Source organism: Stegodyphus dumicola, chromosome 5 (assembly GCF_044657685.1).
Source record: "Stegodyphus dumicola isolate Sdum_Otavi_A_Nest chromosome 5, ASM4465768v1".
NCBI classification, from domain to species: Eukaryota; Metazoa; Arthropoda; class Arachnida; order Araneae; family Eresidae; genus Stegodyphus; species Stegodyphus dumicola.
The window spans coordinates 2,390,441-2,414,876 of NC_140772.1; the positions used below are offsets into that span (position 1 = coordinate 2,390,441).

Below are 24,436 nucleotides of genomic sequence, written 5' to 3' on the forward strand. Positions count from 1 at the left end.
AACTATATGTGCAGTAACTGGTTGCTTTGCAGTACATCAAGTTTTTCTAATACTTGAGTTGTGGCAGTACTGTCCAGTAATTAACTATGCATATAGTATGTCCATTATCATGGTCTTTCATATGATTCAGCTGTTGTGATTTTTCACTTCATTGAGTCCATTTTTCCTCATGTTTGCATCACTATGCAAATAGTCTATCTTAACACAAATGTTAGTTTCTCAAAAGGTAGTTTTCAGTTTCAATATGCCATAGATTTCTAGCCGTTAATGTTGGAAATCTTTTTTATGGCAGCCATATTTCTTAACAGGATCTAGTTTAAGCTGCCTATGCACAGGAGCAATGAAAAACACAAATCCGAAACTTAACAGTAGCTCTTTGTTCTACCCATGTACAGTGCTTCCAATCAGTATTTCTGAGGTACATAAATGGCATATATGTGTACTGCTATTAATTTATTGCCTTTCATGATTATTTGCATATCATGCAATTTTAAGTTGATCTGTTGTATCTTTTCTATTACTCTGTACATAAAATGCTTATTTTGGAATTAAAATTATGATACGAGTTAAAATTATGTAAGTTACAAACATTAGTTCATAATGTTCATAAATTTCAGATTGGAATGCAGAACTTAGTGTATGTCATGTAAATGGCTTTATAGAAAGAAAAAAAATTTTGAGCTGGTGCTAATTGTGTGAGATTTGATGTAGTGAAGCTTTGCAGTTTCATAGGCCATAATAATTTTAGAATTTGGATTTAACAGCATTGTAATTTTAAAATGATCATACTTGGAAATAATAATTTATAAATTTTGCATAGATTGAAAAGAGCAAAAAATATTTGTAGTTAAATATGTGAAATTTCTTATATTGTTCTGCAATTCTAAATTATTTTTTCTATCTGAGATAGAACAAATAATTATTGTATTAATGATAATCATGGAAAATATTTATTACCGAATGTATGGGATAACAAGTAATTTGAATCAATTAGTTCAACATATTAGAATGCTAGAAATTAACCATTTTGGGGCACTTAAAAGATGACACATAGGAGACTAAACTGCCAGACAGACAATGAATGAATTGCGTACATTCTGTAATAAGGTTACTGTAGTATTTAAGTTGAAAGGGATCATTGATTTTATGCATATAATTTTAGAATTTCAGTCTTTTAATTTTTCTTGATTTCTGTGATCAGATCTTTTGCTGTTTTAAAGATGATTCCTTAAATTTCTTTAAAGTGTTGTTTAATGTTTAATAAACATTCTACTGCTCTTTTACTGATAAATACTTCTAACACAATATTTTTCCTCTTTTTGTTCTGATAAGCATCAAGAATTAGTTATTGAGTTTCGTAGTATTTGTTTATATATTTTTAGAGACTGTTTTTTTGTGTGAATGTGTGACTACAGCCAAAGTTACCCCCTTCGAATGGCAGGCACTTGCCTTATCAGCATTGGCGACTTCTAAGGCCAGAAGTGGTGACCATTTTACTATGGAGGCTCCTATTAGGTGGCCACCATTGCCTCCTATGAGGGGACAGACAATTTACATCCATGCCTTCTCCGGCATTCGAACCCGGGCTCTTCAGTATCACAGTTGACTCCCATACCCAGTATACTGCTTGGGCGGCTACTACAGCCAAAGTATGAAAGCTTTTAAAATTAAGTTTTAAAATCGACATCATCTGTAAAAGTCAGCCTATAGTGTGAATTTTTTTATGCAGTGCAGTCCATGAGTTTTGACTTTTCTGTCCTTATTTTGTTTCATGGATTCAACGTCCATATATAATGACTTAATGAGTTTTACATATTTCCATCTATTTAGTGCTATTAATACAGATCAACGACAGTGTGGAAAAAAAACCATAGGACATTAATAATAGTTTGGTTTTTGATTGGGTTTTATGTGCTATATGAAATTTACTTTGTACTGGAAAAAACTAAATTGTTTTCATGGCTATCCATAGGTGAAGCATAAATACAAGCCAGTGTTCCTTAAAAAAAAATCCTCCATAATGACTTTCTTCCTTTTTTTTTTTTTTTTTTTTTTTTTTTTTATAGGTAGATAGTCTTTTACATGCTTTGTCATAGCTGCTAGGTTGTAACATATATTTGTCCCAATTTTTTAGTGTTTTTAAAATTTCTAAATTTTGTATTACACATAATGGATTTTGTAAGCATTTTTATCAGTGATTTTCGTCCAGTTTTCTTATTGCTGAAATGTACCTTGTTTGTAGAATTCATGGCACTGACCCAATTGATTAATGTAATTAATTTTTTGGTGATTACTTCCTTCCCTCCTCTTTTTTTTTTTTTTTTCCTATTTTCTTGCCTTTTCCCTAAAATTTACTTCAAGTGTTTTTACAGAAATTTAAATCTGATAATTTTAAACCATTAAAAGCATTTTGCAGAGCTATATACAGATAGTACTCTGAAAGCTGAAGATCTGGGTTAATATGATGGGTGAACTAAAACATCAGTATAAAAATTTTTGCCAAGTCTTCATACAAATATGTAGTTTGTCTATGTCATGGTGGAACTCCAGTACCTATTCTGTTGGCAATAACTGACCTCTTCCTCTCAGTGACTTTGTTCATTTTTTCTGATTATAGGCAGTGTTTAATGGAATAAAAATTTAGCTGGAGAGCAACTTGTATTATATGACTTCTTTCTATTGTCACTAGAGATGGAGAGAAAAGAATTTTCTTTGGCTGCAAAACAGCCCTTGAGATCACCTGTGTTGGTCGTCTTGGGTTTGACCATCTTTTTTTTTTTTTTTTTTTTTTTTTTTTTTACTAACATTGTAAAGTCTACTTTTCATTTCCAGTGATGAGTTGTTTGAGGAAAAACTAATTTTCATTGCATTTAAGTAATGAAACCTTACATAGACAAATAACACTAAATTTTTGATTATTCAATTAATGTGCAATGCTGGCCATTAAAATTGCAACACCATGAAGGAAAGCAAATGCGAAAAAGATTGCATGTAAACAGTGTGGTATGAAGACAAAATGATTAAATATGTACGCACATTGGAGGTTTACAGGGTTGCAAACTTAGTAGAAACAGCTGCCATACCGGGCAGCTAAAACGGCCTTTAAACCATTAGGCATGGAGCTGAGAATACAGAAATGGACAACTCATTCCATGCTGCTTCATGTCTATGCCACATTTCATCAATTGTATTAGCTGGAGAGAGGTGGTGGGCCAGTCTCTCATTTAGCCATGACCAAACGTTTTCAGTGGGTGACAGATCTGGAGACTGTGCAGGCCAGGGTAGCAATCAAATACCCTGTGTATCGAGGAAGGTCCGAACATGACATGCAACATGTGGTCTTGCATTATCTTTACTATATATTGCTTAGGAATATATGGAATATACTGTTTAGGGGTCTTGAAGATAGGGCACAACCACTGGACGTAAAAAGTCAGAAATGTACCCATCTGCATTGAAATTATCATCCATCCGAACTAGAGATGTGCGTGTCGTGTACCAAATGGCTGCCCAAGCCGTCACACCAGGTGCAGAACCTCTATGTCGATATCAAATGCAAGCAGATGACATGCAGGCTCCTGGGACCCTCCAGACACGTATACGGTCATCAAAATACTCCACATAGAACCGGCACTCATTTGGAAAGGTGACATTGTGCCACTCCTGTAGCCAGCTTTGTCATTTGGTGCACCTGTCGCTGTCTGTCTCTATGCTACTTTGTCAAAGGAAGCGAAGTAATGGTCACCCTCCTGATAGTCCACGCTGCTGATAACGTCAACGCACCTTATGAGCTGATACTGGGCGTGCTACAAACTTGCCCATTTCCTGACTAATGGTCCGTGATGTGGTCATACAGTTTTGCAGGGCTTACCTCACAATATGTCTGTTCTTTCTGGCATTAGTCATGGGAGGGCATTGAGATCCTGCATGCTGTTCAGTATGATCCTCAGCACTTTATTGATTCCATATTCGCATGACAGTGGTTGGATGTCGACCAGTGCAACCGGTGATATCACAGAACGATAATCTACACTCTTGACAGGCAACGATCCTGCCTCTATCGAATTTCGAAACTTGCAGGTAAGCATTTCCTCTTCTTATCCGAGGATAACATGATATTCTGAGCAAACTCCAACCTTACTAAAGCACTTTCCGAATGAGAAATCCACTACATAACTTTTCTTTTATGCTGTGCTTCAGATGTCTTTTCTCCCTCCTGCATCGTCTAAATGTGCTGAAATACTAATGATTTGCACATTCCAACTTCTTCCTTTGACGTTCGTCAGATCATTCCTTCCTCATGTTGCAATTTTAATGGCCAGCAGTGTAGTACCAAAATAATGAGCTTCCAGTCTTTCATATATGACTCAAAACCATAATGGTATTAATATTAAGTGTCTCATCATTCTCACTAGTTATCAAATGAGAGGTGCTATTAATCATCGTTTGATTTTATCCACAGCTGTGGTGACAGGTCATACAGTGCAAAATGTATCTTTGACATGAAAATTTCTTTTATTTATCTCCATAACCATTTTCTGTTTGTTAAATCATCTGCAGCACCAGCCCTATACATGATGCAAGGTAACAAGGATCTCTTTTTCATAATAAAGAAAGGATAGTAAGAAAAATGTCTGTTATTTGTATTACTATAGGGCATATTGATCACAATAAAGCAGCTCGGATCTAAGTTTTAAAATGAGGAATTTTATCCGCTTTAATTGTATAATGGTTAAGGGAAGTGGAAAAATGAGATAAATATGTTACTACCCCATTAATTATCCATATACAATGAATGTACTTTGGCATTTGCTTAAAAATTATTTTCATGTTATAGCATTTCAAAATGTATAAAACAATCCTGACCATGCTTTAATGAAAATATATATGTATATGCATTCTATGTTTATCTCTTGAACAAAACATTAATTAGTTGATGACAATCAGTAAAAATTCAGCTTCAAGAGTAGATATGGCAAAAATCAATATGATTTTTGTTACCTTGCAGGTATTATTTATTTTGAAGACAGTATTAAACTTATTAAATGCTTACTATACCATATAAAGTGAATGTTTTTCTTATTTTAAAAAAACTCATACCTTTTTTTAAAAATTGTTTTTACATATTTGCTGTATCTTTGTAACGAAAAAACATTAGCAATTTGTGCTTTTGTAGAATATATATAAATTAAAACTTGTCAATTTCAAATCAGTAGGCGCCTTTGTGTGTGCTGTAAAAGTGTATCTTTGTAGTAAAAAAAAGTGTTGGCAGTTACGCTTTTACGCTTTTGTAAAATAGTTATCAATTAAAATTGTCAATTTCATATCGGTAGGAGCCTTCGTATATGCTCTTAAAAGTGTCATTTTAAAATGTGTATTCATGGCAAAAAGTAAAATGAGCTTTATAATCTAATTGTGAGCATTTATCTGATGTATGCTAAGTTTGTCAACATATTGTTGAATACCTTATAGTTAGCAGTTGTGGTCTTTTTAAAAAGGTATGAGTATAATAGATCCATGGCATCATTTAAGTTTTCAAAATTTTTTAAAAATTTGTGTGAAGAGTAGATAAATTTGGGTTTTATTGGAGATGCTTGCTTGCTTTATCAGCATTAGCACAGAATCTGTCTTAGGGTAATGGTAATCTCTAAGTAAGAAAGAAACAAATATAATCTTTCATTCTACAAATTCTAAACTATTTTGATTTGATCATCTTTACACAATATGCATATGTGGAGCCTGTTTCTTGGTTTTGAATTAGTGTAGCTTTTAAAAATATTCTCTAGGTAGATTATCATTACTGTTATAAGAGACAGTGAATTTTCTTTACTGATAACTCATAATTCTTCACGATTAATTTATGATTCATGATTTAATTTTTTCTTTAACAATGAATTGAACATTCAAGCACAAACAATATTGTTTATCAAAATGTTTTTTTGTAACTTTCTGTTACAGTAATTCCTGTGATCCTTCATGCCATCTTATCACTTTTATGATGGCATAATAAATAAGTAAAAAAAGTAATTTGAAAAAGATTGCATGATTTTATAATCTCCACCCATTGTTAATACAGTGAGTGACAAATAATAAAATTGTCCTTTTCACATTTGACTAATGTCTATGACAAGGTAATTTTTAGTTTAAATGCTGTATAAGTTGACAATTTTAAGGAAAAAAATCAAACTTTGAAGTAGGGGGTCGACTTATACGCAAAACCTTTAAAAAGAAAAAAAAGAAAAGAAAAGAAGATCTGCCGTCACTGATCGATGACACATCAGCAAACTTGATTATTACATATATCGTTAGGCCCACCAGCGGCCGAGCGGTAAAGTCGCTGAACACTGGTAGTTTGGTCCGAGGTTCGAATCCCGTGAATGGGCTGGCTGCATGGGCGTTTTTGTGGTTTTCCCCATGTGTAACGTGTATATGAGCCAGTTCCCCTTAGAAAGTCCTCCACGAAAGGCATCCCTCCCTTTAGGCAGATAGCCCTTGAGGCTTTGCCATAATCACACACACACATACATATATCGTTATCGTTCGTACAGAAAAAAAAAAATTATTTATTCTTTCCATTTTATTTATTAGTTTTTTATTAAATTTGTTTGTGCAGCATTTGACAGCATTTCCAGCATGTGTTCATGTTTGCTTCCAGAAAAATGGTTGAATGGACAACACCCTAATGACTGATTGGTTTCAAAATCTATGGTTTTAAAAACCATATGTAATTTTAAGGAAACCTTCCCTTTTGATTTGGGATATGTTTCGACTGCATCGTGCTTATCATGTGCTAAAATGAAATAAGCAAAAATTTGCTAAAGTGCGAGTGTAATTTTATCAAGTACATTGGCATGCTGTTTATCAGCGGTGGCAAATTTATTTTTCTCAAAAGTCGGGGGGGGGGATCGACTTATGCGCAGGTATATATGGTACCTGTTCTTAATCATAAGTATTAAGCTATTATTGCTAGTACCAAATATTATACAAATAGGCTATCTGATGTGATCTGAAAAGGATCTCTTGTTTTTAGGTATGCTCTGTAGTGTGACTTAAATATCTGTATTATAAGTATCCTATGATTTTGTTTTGTTTTTGTTTCCCAGATTAATTTTATGCTATTTGGTCACAGTCAATTTTATACTATCTAAAGTGCGCTATCTGGCCACAAGTATTGGGATATCTACCAGTGGAAAATTTTGGCTGTAATATCAGTGGCATTATCAGGATCAAAGCTAACCATTTTTTCTCCAAATGCGGTATCTGCGAGTCTTTAAATTCTGCTGTCCAGCACTTCTCTAAATTCTATAAATTTTACTATGCATGAATTCTGGCAGTGTTTCTTCTAAATTCTAAAAAAATTTTCCATCTGTAGATTTGCTACAGGTTGCTTTTCTAAATTAAAAAAAAAAAAAAAAAATCTGCTTATGGTGTGACTGCACTGGTTGCATTGCCCATGGAAGCATGACTTTTAATGTAACAGCGGTTGAATTTAGTAACATAAATCAAAATCATGTACTATAAAAGTAGTATGCATGAAAAATCTGTACATCACATTATCAATAAATTTCCAATCATCAGTCAGTTCAGAATTTTCTTCGGTTGTTAACCATACCAATGTTGGTAAAGTAAAGAGGAAGTTGGGTTTGGTAATGTGAGTCACATATAAGTATTGAAAATGCTGCACCTTCCTGTAACAGTATGCAAAATTTCATTATGTTGCAGTCCTCTTACGCCAAGAATGAGCTGGTTTTTGGTGTCTGTGAGGCAGATTATGAATATTCAGGTTTATCCAGACATTTTCAATTAACCTGTGCTGTTTGTGCTGTGGAAACTGTCTGAAATAGTTCTGTACTTTATCAACGTGAGAGTGTTATTCAAAAATAATAATCTGTTACTGCATATTTCTGGGAGATATCTATGGAGCAGCCTATCTTAACTTCAGCCAAATTAAATATTTGTGTAATAAGTTAGAACCAGAGCCGCCACCAGAGTAGGTGCAACCTGTGTGGTTGCACTGGGGGAGAGCAACATTTTTAGAATTCTGAGAAGCATCGAGTAGCAAAATTTTTAGAATTTAGGGGAGGCAATGGGAAGCAGAGTGGCAAAATTTATAGAATTTATGGAGGCATTGAGTTACAGAATTTTGGAACCATAGAGACTACACTTGGGTAGCAAACTGCCTAGCACAAACTGTGGTTAGAACAGCTATTATAAATGTGTTTCATTCACACAAAATTAGTGCCTAAGTTATCAGCTAATGTGAAATTTTAAGTTGTAACCTTCTAGAAATTTATTCTTTTTCATTACACAGAGGCTGTGACTGTAAAATATAGACTGACAGTTTATTAAATGGATAAAATTTTTCATTAAATGCTTGCCATATTAAGTATCTCAGTAATTTTTCCAAGATGGTTTGCATGAAATCTCTGAAAATCTTTCTTATGAGTAAGCATTACAATATGTAGGTTGCTAGATTGTGCTTTGACTTAGAATTAAACTTATGCCTTCTTAAATTTGAGATTAGAAGTATGAACATCATGAACTTGCAGTAGTTGATCATTCTTTAATTAGATTCTTTGTTTTTTTTTAGCCCAGAGGGTTGCCATTTTGCATTGGTTCACTCTAAACGGCATTTCACTTTTCAAATTGTTGCCAGCAAATATTAGAGCTCTGCATTATAAGGAAATTAAATAATAAAGAATCTGCATGAATGCATGTATGTTTCTCGCACTGAAAAAACAATGGTACCTAGAGGCATCAAATTTTAAATAATTTAGTCCTCCACTCGAATATGGGCATCTGGAAGCCCGAATTTGGAATTAGTATTAGTATGCATTTCCTATTTTGTAAAACTTAAATGAATTTCTGATTAACAAAATCAATGATTTCAAAGCAAGCAATGGCAACACTGTACGGGGAGGGGAAAAAAAGTTTTTATCTTCAGCGCGCGACACTGTGCATCGGAAACTCTGATTTTCGATATCCTCTTTTTTAATTTTTTTGTAATATTGCTGTTGAATATAATTTTACAGGTTAAGGGTGAAGAAAATGATATTTAATAAAGGTAACTTACAAAACATAAAAAAAAGTGTCCCTTTGGGCATAATATAAAATGATTATTTCATATTAATGCTTTCAGATTTTACACATATGTAAATACATATCTATATTTTTTAAATAGGTGGCTTTGCAATCCCTTTCTAATATTGTGTTGGATATATTTCCATCTGTATGCAGTACTGATGGAGGCCAGCTCTTCAAGTATTTTATTTCACCTGAGCACTTTGACAAAAATTTGCTGTAACTAGGGATATACTCTTAAGTCTGTAAATGTATAGGGAAATAATATGATTGTAAAGCTATGGAATTAATGGCCAGATTCCTTTTTTGATAATGGATTGTACTTTGGAGTTATATCCCATTGTAAGACAGAGATGCTTCAAATTATAAAGAAAAATAATGAAGATTTATATTTTATCTATATTTTTGCCATTTAATACACATATGCATATAATGGGGGGGAAGTAGTAATTCAAAAATTCAGCTTTTATTTATACCTGTAAAGGCAGAATTTTTACTTACATGCTTCAGTGCTGCAATCTCATTGCTTGTTTGCTTTAAATACTGATGTTTAACTAATTAGTGTTTGTTAAAAAATAAAGAACAGCTTTAGACATTTCAGATGCATCTGTACATAAATTGATCATCTTGATTTCTGAATACATATTACATGTGGCAAATTCTTAGCAAATATATACTGTGTTGTTTGATACTTATATCTCCCACGGAGTGACTACCCAATGGCTGAAAGATTAAGGCTACTAAAATATCCTCACTTGGCCCAGGTCTGATTTTTAATTAGGGCTCACTGAACAAGTTTTTCATGGTTTTCTTTATGAGGGTAACTGAAATACAGTATAAAGTCCATTATCCGGAATGATCTATAATCCATACCTCAAAGCCACAAACTTTTTTTTTTTGTATGCTTTACGCATGTGCGTTTAGCACAAAAAATGAAGCAACTTAAACAACTTACATTGAAAGAAATGTATAACAAAGTAAGCAAGTAAATATTAAGCTCTCTCTCTTTTTTTTTTTTTTTTTTTTTTTTGTGTGTGTGTATGTGTGAATTTAGATAACCTTTAGATCATAATTTCTCTTTATGCCTGTAATGCGTTTACGTATGCGCATCTAGCACAAAAAACAAAGCAAACAACTTACATTGAAAGAAATGTTTAATAAAGTAAACAAATAAATATTAAGCTATTTTGTAAATTTTGATACCCTTTAGATCATAATTGCTCTTTATTTCATAAATTACGGTTTAATATTTTTAATTGTATAATTTCTGCTTGCCATCTTACCAGATTTAAATTGATGATCTATAATCCGGAAAAACCCCTAATCCAGAATCGCCGAAGTCGCGACGAGTCTGGATTACGGACTTTGTACTGTATAAGCCAGTGATTTCAGAATGTCCTTTACAAAGGAATGCCTCTTTTAGGCATATAGCAGTCATACGTTTCTCACAGCTGAGTAAACATTTACAAACCACTGCAGTATTTTAAACTTTTTTGTCAGTCTGACTGTGTTTTAATGTTTATGTGAATGACACCCTGAAAATTGAAATAATCATCAGTTAATGTGACTAGATGAGACAACTGTAAGACTCATAAGCTGGATACTGTAAGTACGTGAAAGGAGTCTTCAATCTAAATCTGGGAAAGACCCAGTACTTCTATAGTTACTGTTCAGAAGGTTTGTTGTTTAAAAGATAAACCTTTTTCTTGCAGTCACTTGAAAATAATTTTATCGAGTAGTAACAAGTTCTTTGCGTCTAAAAGGTCATGTTTCTTCTCATATTCATTTATGTCTGTTTTGTGTGGACTTATGTCTTTGAAACCAAATATTAAAAATGTGGCCAATTCTACTCCTGTTATTAACAAACGGGCCTTTTCGTTTTTCATTGAGGCCTTGATCGCTCTCTACCTTGAAGAATTATGACTTTTATTAACTAATGACTGTTTTTTCCATTTTACTCTTACTTTTGTGGCCATGTTAAGTAATTTTAGCTGAATTAGCCATTTTCACTTTTTGAGGCAGTTCTTATTTTTAAAACAACTTGACTGATGCCATTTTGAACTTTTTCCAAGTCTTTCGACCCCCCCCCCTTTAGTTTGTAGGGGCGAGTTCCCACCAATGGACAGTCTTATCACATAGGCTGTTGCCCAGTGACTTTGTTTACCCCTTCTTACGTCACACGACAAGTAGGAGAGCGTTGAAAGACACAGAGGGGAGTTACAACCTCTTTCAGTTTATGCTTCACGATAGAAAAGACTGCATAGCCACAGGTCTGTTTTTTATGTTTCTTTTTCAAAAAATTTTTTTCTTGGTCTTAGCAAGACCCACACTGTTAGATTTCATTTAAATTTAATTTCAGATTTCTAAATTTATAAAGGTTTAATTCTTTAAGATGGCAGGTCTAGCCCATACGTTATTGTATATTTTGACTAATAGCAGACCGCTATTTATTATTATTTTTATTATTGTTGTACATCGGAGTTGCATTTTCATTTTTTTACACCTTAATGTGTCATTTTGAGCAGACGCGTTGGGAAATTGGAACAGAGAATTGAGACTAAAAAAAATTTTTAGGGCAATTTATCTAATTAATTAAAAATTTCGTAACGCTAAAGTTTCAATTGTCTGTTTCGGCGAAACGCGTAATGGGGTTAGCTTGGTTCGACGTTTAACCAGAAATTTCCCTTGAAAAGCCAGGTTAGACCTCGAATTGAGCTAATTTACCATTTTCCACTTTATAATTTTTATATGTTTTTATTTGTTTTTACTTGTTGCATCGATTGGTTTTTTATATGTTTTAACTTGTCACATCGATAGGTATTTAATGTATTTTTTGACTTTAACTTGTATCCAACGATTGTATTTTATAATTTACATTTTATTTCGCTTGTAGCCTAATTTTTCACCCCTCAATGTAATTGTTTTTTTTTTAAAACTGTGTTGAACTTTTTCTTGGAGCCACAGCTCCTGATAACTTTTTGGCGAGCTAACTACAATTTCTCTTCTCATTTCCTTAAGTATATATATATATATATATATAATAACAAAAACATTATTTTAAATATATATAAAATAGCAAATAATTAAAAGCCTTTACTTCATTCAAGTATATGAGACTAGGACCTGACAAACGGCTTACTTTTAAACAGGAGTGTTTTTCTACTATTAGCTAAACAGTATCTCATCAGTATTAATTCTTCCAATTCCTTTTGGTCATATGCTCATATTTATTTTATATAAGGAAAAAAAGTGCTGGTCAGATAGCTCATAAAAATTATGCAGTACATTGTAAAATTTGTAGAAGAAGCTACTGTAATATATTGGTATTACATATTGTATCATCTGGAAAATTCAGCAAGTTTTTAAATCAAGTGCATTTTCTTTTAATTATTTTATTACTGCTGATAAAGAATGAACTTTATCAAAGGAGATGTTTAAATATGGTCTTTTCTTCTCACTTTCTGTAATTCTAGTATCTTGCTATGGCATAGGTTTCGTTCAAATGGCTGTTTCTGATTACACAGTTTGAAAATGGTTTGAGAAGTTTAAATACAGAAATTTTGCCCATGCAAGTAATGCTCTATACAGTAATGTTACATGATAGTAACATCAAGAAGGAGGTTGCATCCTAAAAAAGGAATGCTTTGTGTGTGGGGGGGGGAACTTCGGAGAATTGTATACCATTTTTTGTAGATATCCTACTCTGCGAAACCTCATAGCATTTAAAAGAGCCAAAGCAAATGCATGAAAAGCAAGAAGGCAGAGCCAAAGGAATTCTTGGATTTCATATGTGTCATCAATAACATCCTCTATGCCTAGTAAGCGGGTTTGGGAAAAAGTTCAAAAACCATGCAGAATATGTTAAGACCGCTCACTTTCCTTTTTGGGAAAAGATGGCTGAGTGATTAGCTACATAGAAGAAATTGCGAATACTATTGGTGAGACATTTGCTGCCATTTCTTCCAAGAGAAACTATTCACCTGCATTTCTTTCTATCCAGCGCTCAGAAAGAAATTCCATCGCATTCAACTCTTTCAAATCTGAGTCTTATAAAAGAGACTTTACTTTGCTTGAATTAAGGAGAGCTTTGTTGCAGACACATAGGTCTTCTCCGGGTCTTGATGGCGTGAATTATGAAATGCTAAAGCATCTGTGCTATAACTCACTGATTGCCCTTCTCATTCTTTACAATAAAGTGTGGAAGGAGCATAATTTTCCCAGTGCATGGAGGAGAGCTGTTGTAATTCCTATTGCTAAGCCAGGGAAAGATCCAAGAAATCCCTCCAGCTATCGGCCAATTAACCCTTACGAGTTGCATATGTAAGCTGTTTGAAAACATGGTAAACAGCCGCCTAGTCTACTTCTTGGAAAAGAATAATATTATATCGCCTTATCAAAGCGGTTTCCGAAAGAGGAGAACAGCCGTAGATAACATGCTTCTCTTCAAGACAAGCTTTTGTAAGAAATGTGGTTTTGCAAACCGCATTTCTTACAAAAGCTGCAAAACCGCATTTGCGGTTTTGCAGCTGAGGATGGTGGTTCGGTAAAACCATCGAAACTAGTCCTGTGGAAATTTTGTAAATGTAACGCTGATTTTTGTTGTTTGTCTTCTGAATTTGTGTTTAATCTCTGTTTAAGGGGAAAACAGATCACTGTGTACATGAGGAGAGCATTCTTCTGTGGGAAAAAAAGAATGTAAAATAATAAGCAAACTGGACATCATTGGAATAAATGTTAAAATGCACAAATACTTCTGCTGTAAGTGGGCATTGAATTCACAAATGCTCTTCAAAGTCTATAGCAAATTTGCGATTTCATTATGGGTGTATATTATCATAAAGTATCTTTTCATATAATGCAGCAAGACTGTATTAATTGTAATGGAAACCACCTTTGTATTGTAATTTTTAAGAGATGGATATATTTGAATAAATTGTAGCAAACTGTCTCTGTGAAATAAATTTGATATTAAACAAAGTTGTTGGATCTTGAGTCAAAATACATACCGATGGCAAGATTATAAGTAGGAGCTCTAATAGTAGGAAGAGAGAGGCCAAACTGGAAAGGGTGGAGTAAAGTAGGCATGATGTTATATAGGGTACAGAGTTCCTCAACACAAGTGATAAATGATTTGTATGTTTTCAGTTGGGGGGCGGGGGAATACTTATTCCAATGTTTCAAATTCGATCTTTCATACTTATCACAGAGTTTTAAAACCTGCTTTTCTCTTCTAAATACAATACTTGTGTTTCTGCTTCACTTGTTAGGAAAACTGTTTAAAATGCTTGGTATCTTGCAGGAAATAATTTTTTTTTCCAAGTATGTTAAATAATAATTTTTTTCAATAATTTCATTCAAAGATGATTTATAAGTTCTTAATAATATGTATATTTGAAGTTTTTTTTTTTTTTTTTTTTTTTTTTTTTTTTTTAAGAGGTTGAGGTTTTGGTTGATCTTAATATAACTATCAAATCAAAAATAAAAGGGAGGAGGAGAAGGATTATATTGTTCTTAAATACTGAGAATCTGTTTTGGTGTTGTGTTCTTGGTAGATGCAGCTAAATCCTTACTTACAGTTATAAATTTTTTTCACTTTAAATATGAATATAATAAAAGTGCAAGCTGAAAATTTTGTGGGAAACATGGTTTTGCTCTAGAATAGGGACTCCCCCCCCCCCCCCCGTGTCAGTCTGTAGCAAGCAATATCTGCCATGTGAATTCTGACAGCCCAATAAAATTTAGTCTTGGTAAAGTTGTCAGAATTAAAAGTCATAAAACTGCCTGGGTGAAATGCTTGGGTCTTGTGATAGTGAAATTCCAGAAGATGTAAAGGTAATTCAAAACGGTCGTCAAGTAGTGCCTGGTGAACGGATGGACTTAATGAACTGCTATTGACTTTTTCTTAGACGTTGATAATTATAATGTTATTTGTGTGTTTATTGTTCTGTATTGTTATATTTATATTCACACATTTATAGTTCTTAGTTCAATTTCATGTCATTCGTTAAAGTTTATGTGTATTATATATGTATACATTTTCACTGCTTCAATTTGCATTGCTTTTAAGGCTCGTTTTTAAGGAGGACGTTGTGACTCCTGTTAAGTTTAGCATTTCCATTTTATTATTATTTAATAGTTTGTTTTGTAATTTTTTTTATGTTTGAATCTGGCAACCAGTTTTGTTTTTGAATTTGAATATTGTGATCGGAAAATTCCTGTTCTAAGCAGTTAAGTTACGTTACTGAGATACTGAATGCTTTTTATCATTAAAATGTATGGATCATTTGATCATTATACTATACATGTAAATAGTCGCATTAATATGTATGTGTTTATAAAGTGAAATAAATTTGATATTAAACAAAGTTGTTGGATCTTGAGTCAAAATACATACCGATGGCAAGATTATAAGTAGGAGCTCTAATAGTAGGAAGAGAGAGGCCAAACTGGAAAGGGTGGAGTAAAGTAGGCATGATGTTATATAGGGTACAGAGTTCCTCAACACAAGTGATAAATGATTTGTATGTTTTCAGTTGGGGGGCGGGGGAATACTTATTCCAATGTTTCAAATTCGATCTTTCATACTTATCACAGAGTTTTAAAACCTGCTTTTCTCTTCTAAATTTTAAAGACTCAGTGTCAGTCTGAATCTCTATGGCAGCAATTCGAATGGAACCAGCTGCACCAGTAATAATCCTGAGTGCCTTATTTTGCATCAAGTTAATATCTTCTTGACAGGTTCTGGAGGCAGTGGCTTGCAAGTTCACTCCCCGTACTCCAAAGCAGGCCTGACATAAGTTTTATATGAGGTCAAAAGAGTATCAGTCAAGGAACCCCAAGTGATGCCAGGCAATCTTTTTAAAAGTTTGAGTCTATTATTTCCCCTGTTAATCATATGGACATGGAAATGACATATACTACATGGATGATACTTCATCATGGCATATAAAAAAAGTGATGTATTATCCAATTCATTAAAAAGCTTGAATTGTAGTAGTATTATTTTATGGTTGGCAAATTCTGGACATTGCCAAAAGTTCTCTTGAGGATATATGAAATATTATCTAGAATATTAAATCTGTCCTTGCAATCTGTCAAATTTTGCTGCATCTCCTTTTCCCTTTCGTGGTAATGAGTTTTAAGTACAGAAAACTTTTAAAAATTGGTTGAAAGCACATATAAAAACAATTTTGTTTTGCGTTCTTAATTTTATATTGTGTCTAGAAATGATGGAATGATATTTTTAATAAAATTAATTCAAGCATTTATAAATTAGATGTGTAAAAATGAGTGAACTGCTTTAAGGCTGAATATTAAGTGCCTGATGTAGAAATGAGTAATTTGGAATAAGAAAAGTAATGAAAATATTTATGTTTACCCAGCTAAGGATTTAATTTTATATGTCAAATGCATAATGCCTCAAATAATAGCTTATATTTTAGAAGACAAAAAATTGCGCTTTTAAATCGAATAACAATTATAAAAAAAAAAAATCCACTAGAGAAACGAGAAACATTAGGAGTAAGATGTATTAAATATTTATATTCTGCCTGTGAATGAAATTATTATATTATTGATGTAATGCACACAGAATTATGATACGAGGGCTATCCAGAAAGTAGATTACGTTTTGGAATAAAAAAATAAACAAAGTATAGGAAACAAATTTTATTATATACAGATGAAAGCCACACTCAAATACTACTTTTCTACATAGTCACCATACAAATTAAGGCATTTATCGTAGCGATGTACGAGCTTGGAAATTCCTTCGTCGAAAAATTCGGCCGCCTGCGCCTTCAACCACTTCATTACCTCTTCTTGCCTTCCATCTTGCACAAAACTTGTGGTAACCAAGCTTTTCGCTGATGATTTCGTGCAACAAACTTCGCGAAATTTGTGGAAAACTCAAAGAAAGTTCCGTTATTGTGAAATTTCGATTTTCACGGACTTTAGCATCGACTTTTTCGAGAAGTTCGGCGGTCACTATGCTGGGTCTCCCACTTCGATCTTCGTCGTGAACATTGGTTCGGCCATTTTGAAATCTTATGACCCACTGACGCACTCCACCTTCAGTGATAATGTTGTCCCCATACACTTCACGAAGCTGCCGATAGATTTCTATCGGTTTACAGTTTTTTGCAGTCAGAAACCTTATTACTGAGCGCAGCTCGCGGGATTTTCAATTAACGCAGACATTTCAAACCGTCACAGTATCTGAACGGAGCACAGCACGAACCTCTCACTAGCATGGCTAGATGCAGACTGAGCTGCGCAACGCTCTGACCCCAAGATGGCCGCGCTAGCCCCGCCCCTAGCGGACACAGACGGAAACGTAATCTACTTCCTGGATGGCCCTCGTACATTTGAGATTATACATGTTTGAGTGAGGTTAAAATAGCTCTAACCAAAATGAAATCATCAGCTGTTTTAAAACAAAGGAGGGGGGAATATAATACCAAAAAAGTACTTCATTTGTAAGATTAAATTTTGAATTCTATGAGAAAATTTTGAAGGTGAATTAAAATATTTCTGTAGCATTCAACTTTCAAAGTCATCTTTCATTTAATTGTATATGAGACTTAGTTGATCCCAGGGGCAAATTTAGTAGTATTTATTAATATTTATTAATTTTTTGTTCAGACAGTGTTATATTTTCCCCTTTTGAATAAAAAAGGATTCGAGGCTAATACTATTTCCTTCTGTTGCATGCATAGAAAGTTAATGTTATACGTGCTCATTCAAAGTGAAATTTTTCAAGTGGTTAAGTGTTATCAACCAAAATTTATAACCTTGCATTGCCAAGAAGTTGGAGGTAAAAACACTAAAGAATCTATGGGGCATGTTGAAGAATTCTTAAGGTAAATGTGTTCTTAATTTATTGTATATATTTAATTTTGCAGTTATAGAATTAGATTGTTTCATTACTAATATAATAGGTTTTTAAAATTAAAAAATTGACAAATTATTCTTGATAAATGAACATTTAATACTCACATGTACACAAACACGCACGTATAAACCATGTCCAGAAAAGTGATTACACAGCCTTTATTTTCACAACTGTTAATCAAGGATATCTACTTCCAGTTACAAAAAAAGTTTTAAATAACATGAATATTCATGCTTTAGCCCACCCTTTTTTTTTCTTTTTTGTTCAAAAAATTGAATTTTGCAAATGATACAAAATGTATTTTTTATGCAGTTCCCTGGGGCCTGTAATTCTTACATTCAGGAAATTTATATCCCTGTTATGAAAAATAAAACACAAGCTTAACTTCCAATATGACAAAAATTGTCTAAGATATTTAATTTCAAAATTTGGGATTTTTGGCATCATTGTCAATTTGCCTTGAGATGCCTTATTAATAAATATATTAGAATAATTTGAGGTGATTTTTTTCCTTCGGAAATGTCATTCAGTGGTATTCTTTTGTGGTTTACTAGAGGGTAACCTACTTTAATTTTCAATTATGATCCATATTGTATGCTGAATGAATTATCTAATTAATTGATAAGCTTTCAAATGCTGAGAGGATCTCATTAATTATAAAGTTTTATTATTTTAGAATCATGATATAATATTCATACAATGAAAGTCAAACTAGAAATATTTTTCATTTTAAAATTATTCAAACAGTGCTACGAGTTGGCTGTTTGTCAATACTAAAGTCTTCCAGTGTTTTCTAGTACAGGGGTTCTCTAAGATTTTGTAAATAAAATTTCATTTTTGAAAAGCATTATGTTGAATAATACTTATAACAATTTGCATAGAATGCTTATCAGTTAATCTGTTGGGTCATCTAAAATTTTCTGATGATAAATACAAATGAAACTGAGCAGAAACATAGGAAACCTACATTGAACTTTTTAGCATCATTTTATTCCGAGTTTTTGCCCCTATAATTTTTGTTTTGGTTCTGTGACATCTCTCAAGCACCTGAAAAATTTACATTTTAAAAAATCATTAGGATCATTCTTAAAAGAAGTTATTGACATGTTGTTAAATAATGTAAAAAAAAAAAAAAAAATGAACTGCAGGCTATTCAGAGATTCTTTAAGTAACCTGAAGTGATGCAAATCCAAGAGGGCAAGGTCTTGAATATGGGGGTGGGTGACACAAAACATCTCATCCATGCTCAGTATGTTTTCGTCTGACATTCATCGAAATGTTGGGCCAATCATAGTTGTGATAGAAAGGTTGGTCACTTTTAGGCTCTTTGCATTGATTTTTTTTTTAATATTAAAACTGCCATTTGGAAACAGTATTTTTCTGAATTCGTCTGATTTGGTGGCAGCAATTTGTAGTATATAATTTCTTTGTAGTCTTTCCATGCACAAAGCATTAATTTTTTTTGGATGCAGTCCCCTTTTGGTATTACTAAGCAAAAGAGTTATTTTGGCTAACCTTATGATCTTTCTCATGTAATGTTGCATAGTTCAGAGCTGAAATTTACAGGCTTGTAGTTCTCAAACTACCTTGGAACTGTGTCATAAGAAACAGCACACATTTTGCTGGCAATCTAATTAGCATTTTTTTTTTTTTTTTTCCATTTTAAAATAAATGAGCATAATATGACAAAAATAACTTATAGGTTCTCTGTTCTTAGCACTGTTCTGAAAAAAAAAAAAAAAAAAATTGTGCCCAGCACATTCTAGGTTAGGTTATTTAATTATGGCAAAGCCTCGAGGGCTATCTGCCTAAGAGGAGGGATGCCTTCGTGCAGGACTTTCTAAGGGAAACTGGCTCGTATACACGTTACACATGGGGAAAACCACGAAAACACCCATGCAACCAGCCCGTTCGCAGGATTCGAACCTCGGATCGAAGTACCAGTGTTCAGCGACTTTACCGCTCGGCCGCTGGTGGGCCTCCAGCACATTCTAGAATTATGCAGTGCGAGTAGAAAAGATTGTATTTGAACATGTCCACTTTGATAAAGGTTACTCAGTATCAGAAGTAATAAAATAATAAGAAAACATACTTCAATTTGAACAATGCAGAATTTTTCAGATGATGCAATATTAACATCAGAAACCTTTTTATAAACTTATATATTATCTTCGTCATGTATAAATGTAAACATTGTGTTCAGTTTGTGCATGGTCTCTGAATATGATTTCAAACATGGAAATTAAATAATCTGGTTCAATTTTTTGTATCTGAATTTAAAATTTTATTTTTTATAATTATGAAAAGTGTGAAATATTCTTAAATATAACTGTAGCGATCCAGGATTTGAATAAAAAATTACATTATATAGGTTTTTACGTAATTATTTTTCCTTAAATTTAAAAGAGTTTTATGTAATAATATGGTTGCAGTAGCACAGGAAAGTTATTTGCTACCAAAATTTTAAAGTGTTTATGTGTCAAATGTCATATTTTTACCTTTATTGGCAAAAGCAATTTGATGGACAAATATTGGGTATATTCTGCTGTAACTTTGATTTTCAAAAACTCAGCAAATTTTGCACATTGTTGATGGCAATGTTCTAAGCATGGCCAATAACATATTATAAATACGACAGTAATATATCTGAATTTCATGTATGGGAATTTCAAATTTTATGAAAATTCTAATTCAGAGTTAAATAATAATTAAAAAGTAAATAGTTTACTATCTGCAAGATTGCATTTTAACTAAAAATAAAAAAAAAAAATTTTAACTAAAAAAAATTAAGAATTAAACAATATTATTTTAAAAAGAATTTTTTAAAAATAATATTGTTTAATGCTTCTATGCACTTAACCAGTAAAATCCGAAGATAGTAAAATATATAACAAAAATCAGAAGTTCAAGGAAGGGATATATGTAATAAGCAACACTATAGAAATAAATTTTAATCTAGATTAAAAGTTGTGTAAAGAATGCAGATAAAGTAATTTGAACTCTGAGAACTCTGAGACAAAGTAAGAGAACTCTGAGAGGGTTTGGGTATGATTTTGACCTTGTCGCATTTAATTGTTGAATATGGATGCTTGGTGAAGAATTTAACCAAAAATTTGCTATTTTCTTTAATGAGGTGGCTGGCAGAGAACCCGGAGATACCTTTTTTATGTTGAGTAATCATTGTTGATAATTTTCTGGATGTTGAGTCATATATTGAGTTTCTGTGCTAGTATCTTTGCTACAATTTGGTATAATATATATATGCCTGAAGTATCTACTATGGCAATGTCTGATTTATATGATTATAACGATTTTCAGACTGATGGGACTGGGGTAATGGAAAGTTTATAATCAAATCTTCTAAAGATGGAGTACATATGTGGAGTGATTTGGTACTAGGGAGAAATTCCAATAAATTTGCTATTATTTGATCAGTAATGACTTTATTTTTGTAGAAGTAATTGTAGAAGCTATTCCCCCCCCCCATTTTTATGGTTGAGTTTTTCCTTATAATCAAGAATATATCTGTTGTTTTTAAACACTTTTAGTTGTAATTATATTCAGTTTCATAAAACTGGTGTGCAACAAAAATTTTTGGCTTATTTTAAGTAAAAGGTTATTTTAAGTAAAAGTTTTAAGCTTTTATTTTTTACTTAAAATGTAACTCTGAAACAAATTTTATAAAAATTGTGAAATATAAGTCTTTACATGCCCCTGTTCCCTATGATTATGTTAGTAAAGATTTACGCTCATTATAAAGAATATGGCATTAATAGTGTGACTCAGGTAGGAAAAGAAATTTACTGAGATGATTATGACATACCATGTCAGTGCAGTTTTGGAAGTTCGGCTAATTTGAAAATTTTAGTAATTTTCTGTAATGAAAATGTCTGTCTGTAAAGTGATTACAGGTTCCTTGAGCAGATGCTGACAAAGTATATATATTCTAAGCCTTGTATGATATGTGTTTTATGTTGCAGTAGTAAGCTGCCCCTGATTTGCAATGTTCATCCTGTAGTTTGATTTCTATGATGAATGAAACAAAGTTCTGCTCAGATTTTTAAACTGTTAAATATAAAAGTCATCAGTGTCACATCATGATATGGTTTATGCTGCCCTGATCGGTATAATATTTAGTAGTCCTGGCTTCTGTATATTTCATTGGGTTTGGGTTTGAATCCTCTGGGAGGCATGATGTTTGTGTGGCTTAATGACATTATAAATATATGGTGAGCTGAAGTCCTGTTGAGTGGCTTAGCGATAGCGATTGGGAAAGAGGGGTATCTTTAGGCCTTACCCTTGGGGGTTGATCTCCATGAAAATCGGGACAGAACTGAGCAAAGTGATCCTGTGGCCTATTATGCTGGTAAAGGGCCATGCAATTTAAAAAGATTCGAAGACAACTATTGATTTAATATGAAAAAACATCTTAATTGCAGATATTTACAAAATTTAGAAGCAGTAGATATGCAAAAATGATAAAGCTTATTTTCAAAACATAAAATTTTACATCAAAAGATTAAAGGTGCTATACAAAATGCTGTTTAGTGGAACTGACTTGCAATGATGTGTAGCAGGTGTTGGCAACCTTTTTTTGGCTGTGGGTTAAAATCAACCACAATGTGTGTATTAAGATGTTTTGGGCCAGTGGTGTTTTCATTTTAAAACCATCAGTTTGGGTGAATTATAAGTTTGTTTGAGAAAATAATTCTAATATGCTTTAAACTTTAAACGTAAAAATTTAAATTACAATTTTACGTATAAAAACAAACGTAAGTGAATTTTATTTATAACATTTTAATAACAAAAGCATCTGAATTTTTGGTGTTTAAGCTCTGCCTGTTCTTACTTAAAATAAATTTTGTGTGTGAAAATATTTGCTTGCATTTATAAGTTGAACAAAATGCCGATTTTTTTCGCTACTGAAGTCATTCTTGGACTACTGAACATCTCAGAGTGCATGAGGAGAATTGAGCTAACAGTATTAATGTTCTCAGATGTCAAAGAATTATAGAACAGCACTGCCAAACTTATCAATTTCTTCTTGAAATTATACTACAATTTAAATTTAAAAATAAAAATGTGTGTTCTTGACTGGAACTTTGTAATCAAACAAAAATGTTATTGTTATTTAGTTTCAATTAATGTTTTTATATATTCTTCAAGTGTTTGTTTCATATTTGCCTTTTACCTTAGTTCTGAAACTGAAGTGGGTTGCTCTGTGACCTGTGGGTCATAGAATGCTCAGACCTGGTGTATAAAATTGTCATCCTTTTTTCATGAAAGTGCCTGCTGTCACAAGGGCCAATTTGAAAGTTTTGCCATATGGTCATTATAATCCTGGTTTTTGGTATCTGTGTTTAGTATCTTTGTCTCCTTTTGTCATTCAACTGATTGTCTGCTTCATTTTAGTGTGCTTGCCCCCCCCAAAAAAACACCATATACGAGGGATAATATGCAAGTTAGATAAAAAAGTGCAGCCTTAACTTTTAGTCTCAGCAGTGATGCAGTTCTTTCTGAAGAAGTACAGAATTGCCTCAATGAAGGCAATGATGCCTAGATGCATGAGGAGTTATAGTTTTGGTGCTTTTTGGACTTTTCATTGCTATAATTTAAAAAAAAAAAACAGTCTTGGTTAGCTTTGAACCATTTTTCTGAATAAGTATTAGATGAGAAATTTTACATATTCTGGATGTTTCAGAAGTAAAATATTTAGAAGAAATGTGGGAATACAAAATTTTTTTTTTTTTTTTTTTTTTTTTTTTTTTTTTTTTTGCTACTAAAAGTTGGAGAATAGAAAAACTAAAATAATTTAAATGGATTGAATTTCTTTGTTCCCTTTTGTTTTGGGGAGGGTTAGCACTCATTACCTTTTTTTCCTACAGCTTAGAAACCAGCAGAATATAGCTAACACCATGAAATATGTTCTAGAAGAATCGGCATGATTGGTGGAAAAATAAATTACAATAAATAAATAAAAATATAAAATATATCATAAGGGCAAAAATTTTAATGCTTCAGTTTAAAGCATTTTTATAATGAGTTAAGCCATCATGTAATTCCTTTTTTATAGCAATGTTTTTAATTACATAAAGCAATGAAACGGTGCTTGAAAATTTTTCATCATTAATATATTTTCAAAAAACTTAATTTTATGGAATGCCTTTGTGTGTTCCTTATGGTTCCTTGAATATCATGATCTTCCTTTACGGCCATAAAGACTGTTCATCATTTAATACAGCTTTCATGAGTCACACATGTAGCTTGAAAGGTGAAGGTAGAAAATTATAGAGGATTTATTTTCAGCATATAAAATTTCTGAGTTGAATGAATTGTGTGCTTTTAAAAGATATAGAGTGTTCCAAGCTTGTGGCATCATTCTGGATGCTGCTATGTAAAGAATATTCTTAACATCAGCATTCAGTATGTTTAGTGACTATAAGGATGTGATCAAAGTTCATT

General features: G+C 32.6%; 1 protein-coding gene across 4 annotated transcripts in view; it reads left to right on the top strand.

Moving 5' to 3' along the window:
* The window catches only part of LOC146997015 (inositol polyphosphate-5-phosphatase A-like), a 112,070-nt gene that overhangs the window by 30,156 nt on the left and 57,478 nt on the right, over positions 1-24,436 (top strand). Inside the window, exon 1 of one of the 4 annotated variants that reach the window (XM_085816434.1) lies at positions 17,902-17,942. The exons of the other annotated variants lie outside the window; for them this stretch is intronic. Within the exon in view, the coding sequence (XP_085672560.1) occupies positions 17,917-17,942 (26 nt within the window). The 5' untranslated portion in view covers positions 17,902-17,916. Of the gene's footprint in view, positions 1-17,901; positions 17,943-24,436 lie in introns of those variants that run through there. 4 annotated transcript variants of the gene reach the window in all.